The sequence below is a fragment of the Pogoniulus pusillus genome, chromosome 11 (genome assembly GCF_015220805.1).
Source record: "Pogoniulus pusillus isolate bPogPus1 chromosome 11, bPogPus1.pri, whole genome shotgun sequence".
Classification (NCBI taxonomy): domain Eukaryota; kingdom Metazoa; phylum Chordata; class Aves; order Piciformes; family Lybiidae; genus Pogoniulus; species Pogoniulus pusillus.
This window is the reverse complement of record NC_087274.1, coordinates 25,103,620-25,126,276: the sequence shown is the minus strand read 5'-3', so window position 1 is coordinate 25,126,276 and position 22,657 is coordinate 25,103,620. Positions and strand designations below refer to the sequence as shown.

The window sequence follows — 22,657 nt, the reverse complement described above, 5'->3', positions numbered from 1 at the left end:
AGTAGGAAGGATGTGGAGCTGTTAAAGCCAGTCCAGAGGAGGTCACAAAGATGATCCAAAGGCTGGAGCACCTCTGCAGTGAGGCCAGGCCGAGAGAGCTGGGGTTGTTCAGCCTGGAAAAGAGAAGGCTACAGGGCAGCTGGAGAGGGGCTGTGTACAAAGGCACAAAGGGGCAGTAGCTTCAAACTGGAAGAAGCTGGATTGAGGAGACAGGAGGAAATTCTGCCATGTGAGGGTGGCGAGGTACTGGAATGGGTTGCCCAGAGCAGCTGTGGAAGCTCCAAGCCTGGCAAATGTTCAAGTCTGGGTTGGATAGGGCCTTCAGCAGGCTGGTCTAGTATGACCTGTCCCCGCCCAGGGCAGGGGTTTGGAGTTGGATGATTCTGAAGGTTTCTTCCAAACCAGTGTGTGATTCTATGACTGCAGCACAGGTGCTGTGCTGAATACAAGACTGTTCTCAAACCCTAACTCTTCCCACACTTCCCAGCTCCCTAGGCATCACCAAGATCATTTGGCTTAGGTTACCACTGCCTTAACTCACGAATGCAGAATGGCTGATGTGGAGGTAGGAAAGCTGATCAACAAACTTCTATTCAGTGAGGCTTCTACAACTGCACTGAAAATCAGTTCCCAATGGCTCAGGGAGAAGTCTATCTGGAAGAATCACTGACAGTTACCCAAACACCAAAGAGAGAGCAGAGCATGAGCATTCTTCTTCTAGTACAAGCAAGGAAATACCACCTGGATTTTATAATTTCTACTTAAAACAACCCCAACTATTTGACTAAAGTGAAGTCACCTTCCTTGTTTGACTCAACACAACCAACCTTTCCCTCTGTTCAGCCACTGAGCAGGTATCAGATGAGTGACTACTTCAGCACCAGCTGCACATTATCATAAAAGGTCTATTTAACTCCATTACAACAGGGCAAGCCTGAGAGAAAAACATTTATTCTTAGAGAAAACTGCACATGAAGGCTTGAGACACTTAAGTGAAATTAGAGAGACTTATTTAAACAAAGAACCCATCCATGCAGCACCCTCTGTTCTGCCTGATTTACATACATACAGCTTTTAAAATATCACTGCTACCTTTTAAGCTGCAAGGGCCTCCAGGGAGGGAGGTTACCAACCCTGTGGTTCTGCAGAGAGTTTCAATGATTAAGGAATAAAACTCTGAAGAATAAGGATTCCTTCAGGATGATTCCTACTAGATACACACTCCTGGCCCACATGAAAGCTCTAGCCCTGTATGATGCTCTCATTTGCTAAGATGGGTTCTCACTAAGAACACTCCAAGCAGGTAGATGCATGTCCTCTCCTTGGAACATCTTTTGGACTCTGGTCAGTGTGAGCAGGAGTTGACTCTCAGATCTCACTCTTTCCCAAGGCCGCCCTCCTCATTTTCAGGGAACTGCAGCAGATGCTTTCACTTGAAAGCAAGGCTGCAGCAAACATATGCTGGTTGCTAAATTCCAAAGAGTCAACACTAGCAAGATCTGTTGGAGCTTTTCTCCAGGGAGGCATTCAGAACAAAGCTTACATCAGCTCCAGGACAAACCTGCAGGGAGTCAGGCTCTTTGAGTTCTAGGAGTCATGGAATAACTGCTGTGTAATGAAAAAACAAACACTGGCTTCAGACACCAAAATTAAGGAAAACAAAAAAAAGGCCCAGGATTTCAGGAATTCACATGGCTTGTGATGCAGAAAGGAAGCAAAAGAGATTCCCAGAAATACAGCAAAGGTCATCTGAAGAGCAACAGCTGAGAATAATGTGTGATTTGTTGAACTGGTAGGTAACTGAGCTTCAGCTGAATTTGAAGCTGAACACAGCTCTGCCAATTCCAAAGCCGGGGACCAAGTCAGAAACTGGCCACCTTATACTCAAATGTGGATCACCTTTAATCCACAAAGTCAGGAACTTCAGGGTCCTGCACAACTATGGGAGTTTAGCAGTGAATTGGAACAAAGTAGGTCTCAGGTCTGCATATTTGCAGATACTACACAGAAACAGCAGACTCTTACTAAAACCAGCAAATGCCTACCAGACTGGTTTGCCTTTTTAATTCAGCAGGTCTTGGGCAGTTACTGGCAACATGCTCAAGAATTCAGAATTCTCTTATTCCAAGAGACCTCAAGCAGACCTCATTCACTCCACTACAAACTCACAGCACCTCAGTGGTCAAAGACAAAGCTCAACAACAGCAGCTCCACCCAAATGTTCTCCTTTAGTCCTGTACTAGAAGTGACCTCTTCAAATACAGCAAAGTTCAGGAATGGCCCTGGGATGCCTCTAGAGCTTTTATTAGGCATCAGACCACCAACCAGTTTTCTTTGCCCCTGTAGAAGGGGAGGAGCAGAAGGCTGCTGGTTACAATAGCTCTGTCAGAGCTAGTGCAGAGAACAGATAAACTGCACTAGGATTGAAGGGAAACACAATGGCATAGGTGGTGACAACACAGCAACATCAGTTACTGAACATCAATTAAAATGAGGTACAAATTAACATTAAGAGGCCTCCTTAGTCTCTGCTCATAAAATAATGCTGTCTGCAGTTCATTAAGCTACTATTAAGTGTTATAATGCTACCCACTAACAGGATTACAGAGAAAATAAACAGAGTCATTGAGGGAATGTCCTACTCCAAAGCCAGCTGCAGAACTAGCTGTCAGAAAAAAGCAAAGACAGCCAAAGCATAGCTTCATCAACACAAGGACCAGAGGAGTGTTTGCCTGAACAGTAAACAGAGCATCCCAGTGTGCAACCTAGATTCCACAGGAGAGCATCTTCCACAGCCTCTGCATAGCACAGACCTGTAAGCTGTACCTGGTTAGATCTGACAGACCCCAGCAACTGGTATGGCCTGGTTATCTGTTAGAATGCTCTTGAACATGACAAGATGCTGGCACTTTGGCAGAATGGACTGCCAAGAGATCACATTATCTTCTAACTTTGTGCTTGACTACAAACTCAAGTTTTGCTGACTTCTGACTCCAAGTACTGCTTCCTCCCTGCACCAGTTTCCTGGTCCATAAACTTTTGCTAGGTGAGAGCAAAAACATCCTTACATTTTCCAGTCATCTCTCTCCAGTTCTTCTAACAGCTTCCCTAAGGTATGGTTACTAAAACTGCAGATACTCTAGTCCCAGCTGCTCCAGAGCCAAGCAGAACTGTTTAATCCACCTGCTTTTGCAACACAAGCTATTCTGGTGGAGCCCTGCACTTGGAACTAGCACTCAGCTTGGTCACTATCCAGCTGTTTTCCCAATCATCCTCTACTCCTGCCTCAGCAGTTTCTGTAGCTCAGAAGGCTGCACCACATCCAGCAGATGACACCATGCTGAGCACAGTAATAAATGACTGTGCTAGAATAATGCAACAGTGCTTCCGGAGCAGGGAGAAAGAGTCTCTGGTATTAGATCTGCCTTGGCCATTTTCGGTTGTAGTCTCTTCTAGCAGAGGAAATGCAGCTACACCTCTGCAAGCTAAGTGTGAGCCCTGCAGCTTTTGTCCAAGCAGGGTCAGACTGTATTACAGCTAGTGTCACAAAACCCCTGTCATCTAGTACAGTACTATGACAAAGTGTGAAACAGTAACATTTACACATGGAAGGGAAGTATGGCAAGAAAAGTGTACAGATAGGAAAAGCCTTCAGAAGCACAACAAGCCCAAACTCTTCTGCCTCTAGGCAATCTACAGGTGATAGCACCATTCTCCCTCTATGTAAGATTTGAAGTCAAGAACCTTCCTTGAATCACTAGCCTTCCAGATCAAGCATTTTGTAATAAATTATCTCTGTTATGCCACACTACAGGTAACCCATTCTGTCTAAAAGGACTGCCAAATCCCAGACATCCAACATCACAGCACACCTCATGTTGTTGGCTTTTGAAGTATCAAATGATTTGTAATAAGCAAGTCTGTTACTCTGCATCCATCTTGACTATTTCACATTTACATAATTCTAACTCCCAAGGATGCTGGAGACAAACTGCAGATGCAAGGCTGCTCAGGAGCTGCAGCACTTTGAAATTCAGATGAACACACCCAGACATTCATTATACCAACCTAGGGGAAGCTGCCATGCCTACACTAACAACACAGAGGAGTTTGAGTTGCTCACCTATAACCTAGTGCTTTAAAGTAACTCAGAACAGGCACAAGTTCCCATTCTGGCACCTCTGAAGAAGTGGTGCCAGTTTAGGAGCTTTCCGGCAGTTTTCTCACACATCTCTGGTGTGTGAACTGCAAGCCACAGCAGAACACCACAATGAAGGGCTCCTTTGCTATTCAGCCCACACTGAGTCAGCTTGGCCACGTTCTGCATGACAGTAGAGCAAAGAACACACTCAAGAGACTGTGCTGAATGTTATTTACTTGTTCAAAAGGGAAGTGTTATGAACAGAAAGTTGTTGTGATGGATTAGCATGCATTTGTGCTGTGGCCCACGAGCCATTCTTCACTGACATGCCCTAACAAGGAAGATGTCTCAGGTACAATGGAGTGATTGTTTAGAGGAAGACTTACTCAGCTTTTCACTTGTACATTCTGTGGCTTCCCTTGCTCAAACTTCAAGTTTTTCTAACCCCTTGTTACTGAAGCAACTACATCTTAAGGACATCCACCCTGCTCAAGTATCACTGCTTCAGAGATTGCTAAATCACTTGCTCCTTGCCCTAACACGGCCAGTTTATATTTACAGTGTTCTTCACTTGTAATACTTCTGTACAGTGCAAGCATTAGGGCAAAGGCATTTCTTCTTGTACTAAATTGAAGTAAGCAAAGGCAGAAAGAGGATGTTCAGCATGTGATAAGGAACCTGGCAGCTTCAGAACCCGGGTTTTCAACCCTGTAGGCAAAAATCACTACAGCTATCACAGAATTCAACAATAAAAACCCACTATAAAGACACTTCATTTTTTTTTCAAATTCCTAGCCTATTAAAAGAGATTGGAAAAAGCCAACTTCAAACCCAGCCAGCTCTAGGGCCAGCAAGTGAAGGACAACATGTCAAACCCAACTGAAAAACCTACCTATGAGCAGAAATCAGCTGCCTGCTGAAACAGCCACCATTCCAACCCCAAAATCATAGGTTGGAAGGGACCCCTAGAGATTGAGACCAACCCCTCTGCCAGAGGAGGATTACCCAGGACAGGTCACATGGGAATGCACCCATGTGACTTTTGAATGCCTCCAGAGAAGGAGACTCCACAACCTCTCTGGGCAGCCTGTTCCAGGGCTCTGTCACCCTCACAGTGAAAGTTTTTCCTTATGTTCATGTGGAACCTCTTCTGCTCCAGGTTGCATCCCATTTACCTTGTCCTATCATTGGATATCACTGAGCAGGGCCTGGGTCCATCCCCCTGACACTTACCCTTTACATCTTTCAACATCTCCTCCAAGCTACAGAGCCCCAGCTCTCTCAGCCTTTCCTTACAAGAGAGGTGTTCCACTCCCTTTAGCATCTTCATGGCTCTGCAGTGGACTCCTTGTTTCAAGAAGTTTCCTGAGATCTGTCTGGAACTGAGGGATCCAGAACTGGACACCACAATATATCAAGAATAAGAAAAATCCCCAGCAGAATCCCCTTCCCCCTCCCATTTACTTTGGCACAGATGTGATATCTCTGCCCTCAGCTGTCAGCTCTTATTTTACTATTATTCACATTTTAGTTTACTTACCCAAGCAGCAACAGTTTTCTTTAAAGACCTGTCACATCCCTGGGGTTTATTTTTTCCACTGCCTTGTTATTCCCACCTTCAGCTACTTCTAACTGATATTTAAACTTCCCCATATTTTTTCACATCCAACATTTATTTTCATAGCTGTTTGCTTCCTCCTTTATCATCACAACAACTTTTAAGCACTACTGTTCCATCACAAGGATTCCAGACTAACAGAAAGCAGACTAAAAGTAGTCACATCCCATCAGTAACTATCAGAACTGGTCACTGCTGTAGTTGAGCTGTGAACAAACTGTCTGCTGTGTGTTACTGCACGCTCAAGAGCAATGCCATGGTTTGCTTTGGGCACTGAATGGGATGAATTCAGAATTGCATCCACCCATGAAAGATGCCAGCAGCTCTGCATCTCCCAGCATTCACAAGTCACGCAAGGCACTTAAGCATGTTAAGACTTGCTCCCCAGACAGGTCTAACAGCTACTGAAGATGCTTAATCTAGGATCCACAGGCTACAACTGACAGAGAAAGAACCATTTCCTTCAGCCCTTTCAAACAGCAGCAGCTGTTTGGCCTGCAGTCACACAACAGTTGAGATCAGGACCTCTGTGAAGCCCCCTCGCTCCAGGTAGGGTCATCTACTTATGACTGTGCCCAGATCAGTCTGAGTTTGAACACCTCTGAAGTCTGCTGGAAAGCCCTGAGTAGATACAGCACTCCAGTGCTGAGGGCCTCAGTCAGCACCTTCCTTCCCCTGCAGGTGATGCTCACCTCAGTGCAATAGAGCCCCAGTATTACTAGTTTGTAACCCACTTCCCTTCCTCCTTTCATTCAACCTCTGCTTGCTGCTTCTTTTTCAGTATTTACTGAACTCACTGTTGGTTGAGCAGAAGCAGACTGGTTAAGGGACATGTGGCAAGTGTGCTCACTGCACAGGACAAAGAGCAGGTACATACACTAATTTGACACAACAACCTTTTGTTCCCTCACCTGGCTCTCAGAAGTGTGTTGAGCTATGTCACCTAAGACAGGAAGTACAGGAGTCACAGAATACAACCTAACTCATCAACTTCATCTTCACAGGACAAGATTTTAACCTCAAAAACTGCACACCTTGTGGTGTCAGGAATACTAAAAGAACATAAGATCACCAAGGATCAAAGAGGAGATGCTATCTAAAATTAGCAAAACATGATTTCTCTAAAGAAACAGCAAATGCTTAAAGTTGGTCCTTGTGGCTGCCAGATGAGCACAGTCTGGATTCATTGCTCTGCATAAAGAGACTGCACCAAGGTGCACAAAGCCAAACACTTCATAAGCAATTATGAGAAGGAAGCAAACCCAGCTAAATAACCACAAAAAAGGAAAATGATGACCACAGAGTTGTAAACAGTGAGGTAAGCAAAACAGCAAAAAGTTTCTATGGACCATGCAAGAGATACTGGCTGTTAAAAAAACTAAACTCTATTGAGGCTTAGTTTCTAAAGTACAAGTAAGCTTGCCTCTGGCTGCATTGAACAGTAGGATGATTCAACAAAAGAGCTGTTCCTGCAATCATTATATGCTGTTCTGCTTGGTCTACTCACCTACACACAGCTAAGCTAGACAGATGGGAAGCTTCACCAACTGCTTACTCAGCAGCCTAAAGGTGTCTAACCAGAACTTCTGTATGACATCTCAGAATTACTCTGCATTTTAACAGGGCAAGGTGTTTAACTAAAAGCTTTAAAATTTGTGACTAAAAATGATGCCTTCAATTTTGGTTTCATACATTAAAACACAATGGATGCCAAGTAAGGAGAACGAACTGAGGCCTAAAACAAGCCACTGATAAATAGTAGCAGTGAAGACATGTTAGTAGATAAGAGAAGCTGCCACAAGGATGCAGCAATTGCTTCTTTGGCAACCTCCCTTCCACTGCTAGTTAGTGAACCTTGCTACTAACCTCAATGCCACTTTGCCTTGCTAGTTTCACAGCTGTGTTGTAGTAGCCACAGCGTAGAAGATGCTCCACCATCATCCGGTCCATACGCTTCTTCTTCCACATGTTGGCAGCAGCTGGCTGGTCACTGCTGTGCTCCTTCAGGTGCTCGATCCTACGCTTGCAGAGCTTGGCACTTTCATCTTCAGCCTGGATCGATTCAACTGCCTGGAAAGTGAGAGAGGAAAAAATAAGAGCTCTGTATTTTCAATTTGCTTTCAAAGCCAAGCACGGTCACAATTGTTGCTAATGTTCTTTACATATTATTCATAAATTCAGAGAATGGTTTGGGCTTAAGCAGACCTTAAACATCAACTAGTTCAAACTCCCTGCCATGGGCAGGGACACCACCTACTAGTCCAGGTCACTCAAAGACTCATCCAGCCTGGCTTGAGCACCTCCATGGAGGGGGCATCCACAGCCTATCTGGGAAACCTGTTCCAGTGTCTCACCACCATCACTGTCAAGAATTTCTTCCTAACCTTCAGTCTCTTCCAGCTCAAAGTCATTGCCCCTCATACTATCACTGCAAGCCCTTGTGAGAAGTCCCTCCCCAGCTTTTATTTACCCCTACTCAGGTATTGGAAGCTCTAAAGTCTTCCCCAGAGGCTTCTTTTCTCCAGGCTGAACATCCCCAACTCTCAGTCTGCCCCCATGGGCAGGTGCTCCAGCCTTCTTGTTAACTCCCAAAAGTGTTTTTTATATTCAGAGAGGCATTTCCTGTGGCAATGCCCAGTCTTGGTGCAGCTAGCACAGTTCTGAGATATTCCTGCACATCACTAAATTCCAAGTTGTGACATGATGAACACATGCATGTTCCTGTTTCATGCACAGCCAGTCTAAAAGCAGCCAGATCTCTGCCATAGCAAGAACTGCTACAAGGCTACAAAGAGCTTTGGGAAAGTTTACAGTTATCTGGCTCTTAAAAAACATGAATTTCCACCTCTAACCTATGTATGGCTTCTCCCAGAAGCTGTCCTGCTGCATTAGTTCTGCTGAGGAGTGATGCAGAGTAAGCCCACATTACTTCTAATACACTGAAGCCATTTTAATCAGTCATGCAATAATAACAATTACATAAACATCTGGCCTCTCAGCACCCTTCATTCAAGGACCTTTGAGTAGCCTTACAAAAGTTGGTTTTGTTAAACTGGTATTACTTTACTTACCTCTGCTGCTTTAGAAATATGAATCTATTGTCAAGAGATTAGGGGAAATAGATTTGCTCAAAGGAAGCAGAATGACTTTTTAAACCAACATATTGGCTCACCCAGTGCAAAACAACCTCCCCAAAATACCTGCAATGACTTTTCTTTTTCTATTAACCCCAAACCCTCAAGCTACACTTGCTTTCTTTCAACTTTCATGTTAGATGGCAAGTTCTACTCCAACATTACTAGGCCATTTACTCCAGATATACCATCACTCTGAGCTAGCTGACAACTGTGTGCCAGGCCAAACCACAGAACACAGGAGAGCTTGCAGAGGTAAAAGCAGAACAGAAGACACCACTTCCACATGTGATCCATCACTAGAGATGCAATTCCAGGTTGGGCTGTCTTACTGCTGGTACCTCTAAACTGGCTGGCATCTGAGAAACTGCCCAACTGCAGCCACAAAGATTTGCCAAGCACAGAGAACCTGGCTGGTTTTGCCAGCCCACTTTGCACTCCAAGCTGCCACAGCCACCTTCCTCATACTGAAGCTATTCATGTTACAGCAGCATCCAGCTCTGGAAGCACAGGTTGGTTCCAACTGCTTTTCCCACACATGCTCAGCCACAGGCTTCTTCTGTCAGTATCAGTATTTGCACAGCAAGGTGAAATAAGTGAAAGCTTGTGCAGGAAAAGCCTACCAAGCATACCCCAACTCAGCCTGACTGATCTGGCCCTGGATACCAAGCTCAAGTATCTAACAGCCCAGTCACTACACAAGATAGTCTTTGACTAAAATCCACGTCAACATCTCCAGCCTGAGTTATTTTTATTACTGCAGGCTGAGTTCTTTCTATTGCTGTACTGAACTTTATCTTGTACCATATGGTTTGGAGATCAGTATTTTAAGTTAGAAGCTGAGTCTTTTAAGATTCAGAAAGCAAACACTAACTGAAGCCAGAACTCACTTTCACTTGTTAGATGTCTGCAGCATTATCAGATGTGAAGGCAGCCTCCAGAATTTCTCTGAATACAACTAGGAGATTTCAAGGCAGCCAGGCACAAAGGTTGAGCCTCCTCTCACTTCATCGTTTTGTATCTGGACTTAGACAGCTCTTGCATGTTTTTTTTTTTTAATCCTTCTAGTGCATTCAGAAAGGGTAGAGATTCTCTCAAAACCCTCTGAAGCCCTGGACTTGCCCTGCTGGACGTTAATTGAACTTGAGGGAACAAGCATATTAAACAGAATACAAGAGGGAAAACACAAAAGCCTGAGTTTCAGCAGGATCATTTTCAGAACCCAGGAAACCTGCTGTGTAGAAAAGCCCTTTTAAAGAGTAAGGTGTTAAATAAAGGAAGCATCTCATACTATTAGAGCTGTCTCAGCAGATCATCAGATCCTTGTCTAAACACAGTAGGAAAAGATCCCACATAGGTCCAGAGGCCCTGAAGAAAACAAATCTTTTTGCTTGGGGCAGAGATTACACAGAAAATGGTTACAGCTGAGGGTTTGGAGTAGAAATAACACCTCTGTATTTCAGAAGACTTGTACCGTTGAACAGAGGGGTTTTTGCCTTTTTTCTGAGCAGCTGTAAGATTGCCCACAGTCTTTTAGGCAGCCAAAAACAAATGAGCAATTACAGCAAAATGGAGCCTTGCACCCAAAACATTCAGCAGTGCCCCCAGACACCTCCACAGCCAGCAAAGATTTAACAAGTAAATAACTCCTCCACGTCATTACCAGACACCCAGAAGCCAAAGCTAACACCTCCTGCAGAAATAGCAGTGATTTCTTTCTGTAAGTAACAGAAGTGAAGAAAGTATATCTTCAAGACCTCTTTAAGTCTCCCAAACCTAAGATGAAACCAGAAATTATATTTATGAAGTCTTTTGCACAACAGGTTTTCAACACCCAGCTAATCTGTCCGAGCAGAAAACCCCAAATCATGGTACCAAAACCTCCAAGATGTTTTGAGACTCTAAGAAGTGAAGCATCAAGATGTATATCTGTTGGTTATTCCATTTAAGTTTTAATGAAATGAGTCTGTTACCATGTTTATTTTTGGGGAAGCAGAGCTCTAGAGCCAAGGGACAGAGCCGGTTTGATGTTTCTGCAAGCGCTCTGATAACTCTCAGGATGAGTAATACTCTCATCCAAAATAAGGATGGTTTGTACTACAGAGGGTATATTTTAAACTCATTCTTAGAATGATATGGTGAAGGCCCACAAGCTCAGCTGCATTTCACACAAGCATTCAGGCTGAACAAGCAGGTTCCCTGGCTAAACTTTGTTTAAAATGCTCACAGTAATGTTCCCTGGGAACCTTCCAACCTGCAGGTTGACTGCTCATAAAACGTTTAAGTAACCATGCAGGACAACTCACTTTGCTCTGCAAAGAAGCCTCAGCACTACATACGACTTTCCCTGGGGTTTTAAACATTTTTCAGCCTCATTTCTATATGTGTTTGCTTCTCAGTGCTCAGTTAATGAAACCACACAAGCCTCCCCATTAGACAGGCAAGAAAGGATACAAATCAATTCATCTGGCTACTCTCTTTCTCCTCCTGTGGCAGAGAAGCTCCTTTTCAGGACTGTAAATACATATTAACATGACCTCTCCGAGGTTTAGCATACTCAGTCATGGAACACCAAGGCACATTTCACAAGCACACTGAAGCGAGACCCAGCAAGCTCTGACAGTTTGCTGGGCATTCCCAGGCCAGGGCTACCTCTATCTTCAGTCAGAAACTTCAAGCATCAGCACTGTGGAAAACTACTGCTACCTTTGCAAAGACAGAGAAACCACAAGGTAGAGCACCCACTTACCTTTCGTTTCAGAACACTGAGCTTTTCAACTACTCCATCCAGGAGACTAACAACTGAATCCACAGCAGGACAGCTGCTCAGCGTCTTCTCCAGCTCTGCCACCACCATGGTGACGTGGCTTGTCTCTCGGTCGATGTTTTTCTGTGCAGCTCGAAACCGTTTGTTCAGTGTTTCATATGGCACCTGCATAGGAAATGGCAAGCCATTAGAATCTGTTTGCCACAAAGTCATCTCTTCTAGAGTTTAAAGACACTGATGATTTTATCTGCTCTAGTCAGAAGAACACGCAGCTTCCAGAACACTAACTCATTGATTGAATGTGAGTTCTCATATCAAACGTCTTATTTAAGCCCTCTCAGCAAGGAGCTAACTTCAGAGATGATGAAAAAGCACTGATAGGAAAGAAGAGCTGAGAGATTCCTTTCTCATGCCAGCTTCACCTATCTTGCTTTTACTGAAGGAAACAGCTGAGGGAGAAATGGAGACAAAGACTCTAAAAAAGGCAAGCTACAAGTGAACTGCAGTGAAGATCACCCTTCAGAACATGGCTTAAGTCTGCAGCTCTTCAGGAGTTAAGAGAGGAGTTACCTATGAGAAAGCAGTGTCCTGCATATTGGTGCTGAAGTTCTGCAGACTAGACCACTGCTTGTTCAGGGAATCTAGCAGGCCTCCCACCTACTTCCGCTCATGAAGGACTACTCCTTAGTGTTAACTCCAATAGGACTAACAAGTAGGAGGAGAAACTTCATCTGCAACCTATACTGCAGGACTGTTGGTTAAGGTCCTCTGAGGTTCCATCCCTTGACTTCAAGGCTCACCAGTCTTGGAGGTCCCCCATCCTACGTGTCCCATGCACTTACAGGACACCAACATCAAAACTGCTACTGATAGCTGTGAAGGATGAATGTAAGGGAATAGGTTACAGCCTGGTCAAACATTAGGGCAGTGACGACTTGGGGAAAACTCACAGTAGAAGTTAAGCTGCTCCAATCATGTTTCCACTGCAGTGACATCATAAGCAATTCAGACAGGGAGTTCTCCCACCTCACAAGAACAGGAAGTTTAGAACTACAAACACTGCAGGGTTATGCACTTAACTCACCCCTATCTTTTATCATAAACAAGTACATCAGCTCTTCCAGGTAGTGATGTTAATCTTGATTGCTTTGCCATTAATCAAAGGCCTAATTTAGCCAGCAATCCCATTACACACATTCAAGGTACAACAGGAAATGCAAATCCATGTTCTGTTTGGTACATATCGTGGATCTGTTTGATTACAAATCTCCCAAGTATATCACTTCTAAGCAATTATGTCAGGATTGCATCCCTTTTCTTCCTCCTGATATCTGCTTGCAAGAAAATATCCCCAGGGTCCACTCTGCTTTTGGGCCCTGGTAGAGAGGTTACTACATAATCAGATGCACTGAGAAACAGTCCAGTTTCAGAGCAAGGAAGAAGAGTCCAAGCACTTGCTTTCTAAGACTTCATAGGACCTGCACCAGCTTGTTCTGATCTGTAGTACACATACAACATAAGGACACTCCAGATGAAACATAAAAAAGATCCTCTTCCTCTAAGACAAATGATCTGTCTAATGGGGTTCTCTTGGCACCTCAAAGCTCTAGCCTGCTACTTTTGCTTACCAGCTTCCACAGCTGCAGACACACCACTCAACTTCAGCATGTGCTAAACCAGCTTACACCTAATGAAAAGGAATTTGACTGAAATAAGAACAGCCTACACAAGAGGTGAAATAACAATCACATATTTTTCCACAAGCAAGTTTTTGCCACTGTGATATGAAGGGAAGTCTGCTTAGCAGCAGTCTTCTGCACATGTCCCACCTAGAAACAGCCATGATAGGAGCTACCTGAGAGGCAGAAACTGAATAACCTGATCCAACTAATCTCTCATTTCAGGAGTTACTTCACTAAAGGCAGTGAGGCAAGAGGAGCGATTGTTCTTCATGCTCACCATTCATGCAGACTCATCTGGAATTCTGAGTCTGGTTTTCAGGTCACCTCTCCCCTGCCAAAGGAGATGTTGACAAACTAGAAAGAATCCAGAAGGCTGTCACCGTGATGGTTAGCTGATAGAGGATAGAAATGCAAGCAGAAGCTGAGAGGGGCAGGCTTGTTTCACTTGCAGGAGGCTGCAGGGAGCCGGGAGCAGCACAATCTGATAGCAGCCTTCCACTGCCTAAAGGTGAGGGTCACAGATAAGAGCTAGCCAGACTGCTCTCAGAATTTAGAAAAAAAGGGAAGCCAGAGATCACAACTGGCAGAGAAAATTCCAGCTGGACATAAGGCAAAAGATACTTTAACATGGACAGTTGGCACACACTAAAGCAACAGCCCATAAAGGTGGTGGATTCTCCACACCTGGAAGCTTCTGGAATCGGGAAGGAATCCAAGCTACTCTAATGAGCTTTAAGTTAGCTTGGATTTGAGCAGAAGCCTGAGCTACACTGTCTGAAGAGGTCTATTTCCTACTTTAATGTTATGAGTTCCTCTACAGAAAGACTGGGTCATGGATTCCCACTGCTCATTTAGACATCAAATTCATCTCCATTTGCAAGAGCCAAAGCCTCTCCTCTGTCACCATCCTTTCTCTGACAACATACAGAAAAGGGATGGCACTTGAAAAAAAAAAGGACAAGAACAAAATTACTAATCCCAAGCAGTCTCTTTGGGTGTCTTAAGACAGAAGTGGAAGTTCTATAGTATGGAAACACAGGGTGTTTCTCAGCCATAACCTCTGCTGGTTGATGTTGACCTGTAGGTTTCAGCACTGCAACATCCTGTAGTGAGATGTTTCACAGCCCAATACATGTGAAGAAACGCTCATTGGTTTTGACTTATCAACTGCCAGCCTAATTCAAAGCCTTTTTGTTCTTCTGGAAGCAAAAGAAAGACCATTCACTCTCTCCTATGCCTCAAGTGTCTCTTGAGATCGAAGAAGCTCTTTCTAAACCACTCTTTGAAGATAGTCAATCCATATCTCTAAATATTCTTGCCCTTCTGGAGACATTTTCCAGATGGATTACATTCTTTTCAGCAAAAGGGAAGGGAGAAGAGTAACTAATTACTTGAAAGAAGATGAAATGGTGGATTTTCATTGCTACATGATTCTCTCCATTCTTCCCCTTCACAACATTTTTGTCCTAGGTTTGCCAACATGAACCTGACCCTTCCCAGAAAACTTTCACTATAACCCAAAGATCCCACAAAGCAATGATCATTTCCAACCCTGTTATTGCCCAAGACTAGGATTGTTTTTCTTTCCACTCTACTTAAAAACTGTACCACACTTGCCTATATTGACTGTATTTCAGTACTTTCAGTCCAAGACTTCTCTACTGTTCCACATTCGGGTTGCATCTGCATCTCTATTATCCTTACTTCATCGAGGGAAACAGATCATCTCAGCACTCACTGAACATCAGCACTACCACCAAATGTGCCAGCAGAACCCCAACACCATCTTCTTGCTTTTGAGGCTGGCAACACAATCTTGATTTTATCCTTATCCTCATCCTGTTACCTACCCACATAAGGGCTTCTGTCCTCTTTCAGGGAGTTCCTTGGAGGGGACACTCCCAAAACACATTCAGCAATACAAATAAACCATCATTCAAATCCACCACTCCCTATTTTTAACATACAAATACAGTATTTTTGCACCACATGACTTCTCTTTTCAAGGCCCATGCATTGCTGCACATGAGCTTAACTTTCATTAGGCAAGATGGTATTTCTGCATCAATAAGCCATTAGTTGGAAGAGAAAAGTTACTTGGATTAGGACTCTCACTAAAATTTTACTTAAGGAAGTAGAAGCACTGAAGCAAAGTCTTCTACTTTGCCTTTCTACACAGCTATCAAAAAAAAAGCACTGCAGTATTTATCAGAGCACTGCCATGGCAGAAAGGGGTTTTCCCTAATCTACACAAGCTTACTGAAGAAAAGTTTTACATCTATCATTTCTGCTGCTTTAGAGGTAGAGGAAGTTTGGACAAATTGCAATGGTTACTGCACAAAACCTCAGCTACCATTCTGCTGCTGCCCTAGAGTTTTCCTCACTGGCACATAGCCATGCTGCAAGCCTGAACTGCAGGTGTTTCTTTCACAACTCAAGTTCTAGGACAGTTCATAGATGCATTCCTCCATCCTCCCAGCAGTCTTTAGCCTTTCAGTAGACCTTCTGCACACCATGCCTCCAACTCTTCTCTGCTCACATCCAAGACAGACTAGATTCCCTCTTCCCTTATGCAGGTACAAAGCTAAAGAATTCCAAGCACAAATGGAAACTAAATCCCAAACCATCTCTTTCATACCACAACACTAATCAAAAAGTTTCTACCCCACAGGAAACTACTCCGATTTAACAGAAATAGAAAGCAAAATGCAGTTTATACAGCTGTCATTTGGTTGTTGGAAATTAAAGAACAAGACTGATACATCAAGAGAGTCATCAAACTGAAGGAAGAAGCATTTGGCAGGGCAAGCAAGAGCATTAATTATTCCCCAGCCTCCTGGTAACTGGAATTTTCATAAGTTTATTTTCTAAAAACAGATTTTCACAGCAAACAGCATAGACAACAGAAGCAAGCATCCTGCAGGGGCCTGCAATTCTGCACAAGAACATTCCATTTCTTCCTGTATTCAGGAGAAAAATTCATCAGGTCTCACTTGAGAGCAAGACCAACTCAAACTGGGCAGCTTTAACTCCACATCCTGGCTTCACTGATGTCTGTGGGAACCACCCCTTCTTCAAAGCTTCAATCTGCTTGCCACGAGATGTGAGGAATGCTTTTTGAACACAACACCTACGTTGTATATCTCTGTAAATGAACTCAATTACAGCCAGGAGGGAATTTGAAATGGATTTAAAAATAAGAAATAAAATCTTTTCAGGCACATAAAGTCAGATAATTAGTGGGAAGAACAAAAAGTTTCAAGAAAAATAAAATAAGAGTCCTACCAGATTAGGTGAGGGGAACCATTACAGAACTATGCTCTCCTTTCAATGGGTTTCCTCTCCTCACTTGTGTTAGCTTATAACACCTGAAAAGCACCAGAGATTTGTATGAATCTACAGGTCTCCAAGACAATCCAGCTGAAAACGTTCTGAGCTATAAATATGCTTTTTCAAATGCCATAGATGAAATTAAGCCAGCCATAAAGATGCAGGGAAAAGAAAGGGAAAAGTTCAGTGATGAAACTGCCTTTTCTAAAAGACAGAAGCAAAGACAACTCAGCTCTAAGAGGAAAGATCACAGAAAAGAAATGAAGCATCTCCAAAACAGCTTTAATAAACAGTGCCAAGAGGAAAGGTAAACCCAGCAAGAAACACCTTTGAGCATTAAGCTGTTCCCTTGATATGAAATTAGCTCACCAAGCTTACCTTCAACAGAAAAATGGGGAACATCTATTACATGTGATGCCATTTGGAAAATGAGGCAGGGTGCAATAAACTACTGCAAGCATTCCCTCAAACCAATGAGGAGTGAACATTTCCACCTAAAATTACTGAACTTCTGTATTTTTATACACTTTCTTCATGGATTATTTCAGAATTGAGTCAGCATCACTATTTGCTACCAAACTCATCCAAAGTGTGAATTATATCCCCCCTTATTCATAGAATGAAGCCTTGTGGCATGTAGCTCTTATCAAGCCTTTGAAACACTAACTTTTTTTTTTTAATTGTTTGAGGCAAAAATAAGAAAAGGCATAAAGTTAAAAGCAAACAGCATGTCTCATTCCTGAGACTTTAGATTAATGGCTCCATTTAGGTTTGAATTAAGCATAATGAAAGTGTTGCACAGATACAGATCAAACCAGACAAAATAATTCCATAAACCTAGATGCAGTTGCAGATCCTTTGGATTTCAAACAGTGGTTTTCTAAAGTTTCAATCTTTTTTGAAGTTTAAAGCCAAGTAGCTTCCCTTAGTGAAAAACATGTCAGTTTGGCAATGTAGGAAGACAGAAATGCATTTTCTAGAGCAGCTGTGTCTAGAAAGAAGAGATCATTATAACATTCAAAGCTGCTACTTCAATACCGGAGAGAATTAGCAGGGAGAATTCTTGACTACCCATCTGCTGCACACGTACTTACTCAACAGAAGCAATTATAATCCTTCAAAATATTATCCTTTTACACAAACTGCTAGTAATTTATTACTGAATACATTATGAACAAGGCTTCCAACAACAAAACTAAGTGCTTCACAAAGCCACTTTCATTATGTAAAGCAGTCCCACATCCTTATGTAAGCCAATTGACAGCCATTTTAGAGCCCTGTCTAGAGCCACACGGAGGACATCAGGGACCAGTCCTTCCCAAAACACTTGTTTACAGCTGCCATTTTGGACTCATGCCTCAGAACATTTCTTCCCTTTTCTCCTTCCAATAGAAATATCCAAGTACTAACAAAACCCTACGCATCCCTGCCTGCACAAAGACGTAGTCAAGTTGCTAAGTTAAGGTCACACAGTGGGTTTATGTCCCTTTGTTTTGTTAGATCTTCCTTTCTTCACCAAATATTTGTCCACTTTAATCACAGGATCATCTCTTTAAATGAAAGAGGTTGTTGTCCTCCTGTATTTGCACAGTCCAGGCACCAGGATCCTGGCTGTAGCCTTTAAGTGAGAGATCCCATTTACAGTTAGATTGCTCCCAAAATAACCCATTCCAGCTGAAGCTGCAGCACTGCTCCTGAGACAAATAATTAAGGATTGATTCAGCAGACCCTTAGCAGAATAAATGACCAAAGTCCTACCTAATATATTAGCTGATTTACTTCAGTTCTCACTGGTTTACAACTCAAGGCAATTTGCAAAGCACTCGAAGAGCTGAGAACAATCAATTGCAGGTTGTGAGGCAGTGAAGTTACTGACCACCAAATAAAAGCTTAGCAAAAACTTGCTTTATTTAAGCCAGCAATAATGCATCCTAAGTAATGAAGTAACATGGTGTATTTCACACACTGGTTAGCCAACACTTCCCAGATAGTGTATCTTCAGGGTGTAAGCTAAGGGAGGCCAGGTAGGATTAATGGATTTTGCCAACATAGCCTTAGAGCAAACACCCATCCACCAAAACAGCACCTTCCCAAAACTGTGGGCCCAAAAAGGGCACTTGTATGCTGATTAATACAGAAACTATTGAACTGAAAGACCACATGAAAAAAATCCTGACACTGCATGGTCCACCTTATCCAGTAAGAGCTCCAGGCCCAGCACACTGTGTTTTCTTCCTGTTATGGGAACTAGCAAACATTTGAAGCTCATCTTTACTCCTTTCCCAGCTCTTGCCCAAGGTTCACCATGCAAAGAACCAAAGATCTCACAGCTGTTTCTGTTCAACAGTTAAAGGGCCCAGCACATTAGCTGCCATACAAACACAACATTTCTATACCAGGCAGCACACACAAACCAAACTCACAGACCATAACCAAACGCATGGTCTGAAAGCACCACAAATAAAGGGCACTACAACTGTGAATTTCAACAGTAGGCAAGAGCTCACCAAAAAGATACTAACAAGACATCTTCTCTAGAATGTTTGAGAGTGTTTTCCCAGAAATATTTCTCCACAGGCACAGTGGATAATCAAGTAACATCTCTAGCTTCTGGCCACACCGCCTTGTTGCCTTTTGCTGTTTTTCCTTCCTTCATTAATCACTTCAAAATGTGTTTCACAGGGAGTGGGCAGGAGTGGAAGGAGACCAGTTCCCACTGGAGCCAACTCCTACCGTAGCTGCTTACCAAAAGCAAACGCCTCCTGCAGCCCCCACAGTACCAGGGGTGTTGAACACGCTGCAGCACAGTGAGGCCGTGCAGGAGGTGCCAGGCCAGTTTGCCCAGATGCACACATGATGTGTGGGGACAGGAAGCCTGTTAGTCAGCAGCGTGGAGGGACAGTGTGCACTGTGAGTCACAGTGCCCGGCCCGCTGCCAGATTTAGCCCGAGACACAGAGTTAGCTCCAAGCTGGCTGTTAGCAGCATCCACATCAGCTTATCCTGGCAACCTGCTACCTCACAAATGACTCCCCAGATGCGCCACATGGATTTGGGTGCTGATGTACTGACAGTGCAGCAGACAGCACAAGATTGGGACCAGGCTTTTTTCAGTGGTGCCCTGTGACAGACAAGGGGTAACAGGAACAAACTTGAACATCAGAAATTCCATCTGAACATGAGGATGATCTTCTTCAATTTAAAGGTGATGAACACTGGAACAGGCGTCTTAGAAAGGTGGTCTCCATCTCTGGAGACATTCAGAAACCACCTGGGTGCATTCCTGTGTGACCTTCTCTAGGTGAACCTGCCTTGGCGAGGGGGATTGGAGTCAGTCTCCAAAGATCCCTTCCAACTCCTACCCTCCTGTGATATTGTGAAGTTTCCTTACTTCTGCCTCAACCACCTGAGCTGAGCAACTTCTAATGCTGTCTTTTCAAGTTCTGCCAGAAGCACTCTGTCTCTCATAACAAAATCTCAACTACAGCAAAGCTTACAAACAGAGAAAAGCTGAAGCAGTGCAACCAATTTTGCAACAAAAAAAATCTTCCTGCACCTTTCCCACTTCAGTGGGAAAAGTAGCTGCCCTAAACTGGTTGGTATCTTCACTAGTGACCCAGACGATGGATCAAAGTGCACCTCCAAAGCCTGCAGATGACACAAAACTGGGAGGAGTTGTTAACGTGCCAGATGTTTGTGGAGGCCCTTCACAGGGATCTCAACAAGCTGCAGAAATTGACAAACAAGAAGCTCAAAAAACTCAGGGAAATGCCAATCCCTACTCTTGGGAAGGAAGAACCACATGCTGAGGACAACAGCCTGGAAAGCTGTGAGTGCTGGTGGACAAGCTGCCAGTGAGAAAATGTGTCCCTGTGGTAATGAAGATCAACAGAACTCTGGGCTGGAAACCACTGCCAGTAGATCAAGGAAGAGGATGCTCCTTTGCTACTCTCCCTGAGTCCGACCCATCTGAAGTGCTGTGCCCAGTTCTGGGTCTCCAGTACAAGAGGCAGGCACATACTGCAGTGAGTAACGTACAGAGAGGGCTGGGACTGTTTAATCTCAAAAAGAAAAGGCCCAAGGGAAGTCTAATCAATGTGTATACATGCTTCTTGGGGGGAATGAAGAGACTGCTCACAGCAGTGTCCAGTGAAAGGGCTATGGGCACTAACACAGAAATACCCATGGAAACAAAAGATGGGTTTTTTTTATACCCTAACGGCAGTCAAAGGTTTGCCTGGAGAGGCTGCAAGCCCCATTCTGAAGATAACCAAGAACAGTCTGAGCAAGGACCTGAGAAACCTGCTTTAGCTGACTGTGGTCTGAGGAGAGGCTGTTGAATTAGTCTCCAGAGGTCCCTCCTAACCTCAGCTGTTCCAGAGTTTCATGCACCTGGGACAGAACCAATGTACAGCTCCTATAATCCTATTCTCCTACCAGTTCTCCTGCTCAGCAGTCAGGTAAACATGGTATTTCCATGAGAAAGTAATGCCTTACTACATCTGCTGCCAGTATTTCCCCTGCCACAGCTGCCAACAACAGAAAGCAAACAGCAGCTCTGAGAAGGTGCTCAAGTATTCTGTGCTTCAGCTCTCCTTTCCATCAGCTGCTTTTTAAAGCAGTTGCAGCCCAGCTCAAACTAAATTGTTGCCAGCAAACAGCTCAGATAAGAATATTTTTACAAGTGATCATGCCTGCTTTCAGGTCTTACATCTTCCAGTTCTAGGGTCTTGCTTCATATAGTTTGCTAGTTCAGTTCAATAATTATTCACACTTTCAAAGATATGGATGAATTATCTGGCTTCCTGTCATCACTTGTTTATTAGTGCTTCAGCAGAGAACTGTGATAACAATGTTCGCATTCATTCATTTTTAAACTGCCAGCTTTCCTGCTTCATCCTCTCAGATGAGACTAGCACAATTCTCTATCAGTGAACACACGAAAAAAAGGATTCCACAGCATTATGGAGAAAGAATATCTGGCAGCCTTCTTGTCCTTGAGAAGGGATTGGAATGGGGGGGAGAAATATTCACATATTATTTTGTCCACACCAATAGCTTCCCTAGGTTGAGCTCAAGTAGTCTATTTACTTCCTCGAGCCAAGCCGTTGAAGAAGGGCTGAAGCATCTTCACTCCTGCAGCAACCACGATTTAGCTCTGGAAAAGGGATTTCCCTCTGCAGCTCTGAGCACTCCTGCACATGAAAGGCACTCTGTGGAACACACTGTGAATGTGGAGCTATTACACAACTATTATCTAGTGATGTTGGCATGAGGAAGCTAGAGGGAGGAAACAGGAAGGATACAAATACAAGTCTACGACCTTTTATATTTTACTTCTATCAGGGAAAATCACCAGCATCCAGAGCTGCAAAAGAAATACCCGAGCTGCTGAACTGGTGGACAACGTTAAAGAAGTTATAAGCATTCCTTTCACAGGGCTTCAATAAAGAATTACAGGCTCAGCACCACAGAAGCTTCCAGGCACCTGTCTTCTAAAGAACAAAATGGGATTTCATATCAACTCACTTGAGAAGACTTCAGCTTTAGTATTCCCTTCTCCCCGTTGATTTTTCACCTCCAGCACTAGAATGTTTTGATACATGACTCACAGTTAAAGACATTTAAGTGGATACATCCAAAAGATTCGAGCAGACACTGTTCTGGCAGTTTTTTTAAACAATGAAAAATGCCATTACAGACAACAGGAACAGTCTAGAAGTTGACAGTGTGCTGGGAGGGAAAAATAAATCAATAAACATCACTTTTGCTAGGAAATTAAGAGTTTCAGCACAAGGGTGTCTCACCCTTTTACTATTTAACTTCCTAACTTTATAAACAACATTCCATTCTCTTATGTGTATTTTTGTTAAGATTTTTCAGGCAGAAAGAATGCTGGTAGAAAATCAAAGTAAATATATTTTCTACCTTTTAAATGGCTGGCACCTTGACAATTCATCTTAAGTCATAAACAGCACAACAAAAC

The 22,657-nt window shown here is 43.5% G+C and overlaps 1 protein-coding gene across 6 annotated transcripts in view; it reads right to left on the bottom strand.

Annotated features, from left to right (window-relative positions):
- The window catches only part of MAEA (macrophage erythroblast attacher, E3 ubiquitin ligase), a 41,200-nt gene that overhangs the window by 16,746 nt on the left and 1,797 nt on the right, over positions 1-22,657 (bottom strand). For 3 of the 6 annotated variants that reach the window (XM_064151534.1, XM_064151540.1, XM_064151535.1), the window contains exons 2-3: positions 11,643-11,825; positions 7,626-7,829 (exon numbers count right to left, since the gene is read on the bottom strand). In XM_064151534.1, the coding sequence (XP_064007604.1) occupies positions 7,626-7,829; positions 11,643-11,825 (387 nt within the window). Of the gene's footprint in view, positions 1-7,625; positions 7,830-11,642; positions 11,826-13,619; positions 13,641-16,627; positions 16,711-22,657 lie in introns of those variants that run through there. The other 3 variants (XM_064151539.1, XM_064151538.1, XM_064151536.1) reach the window with 2 other exon arrangements.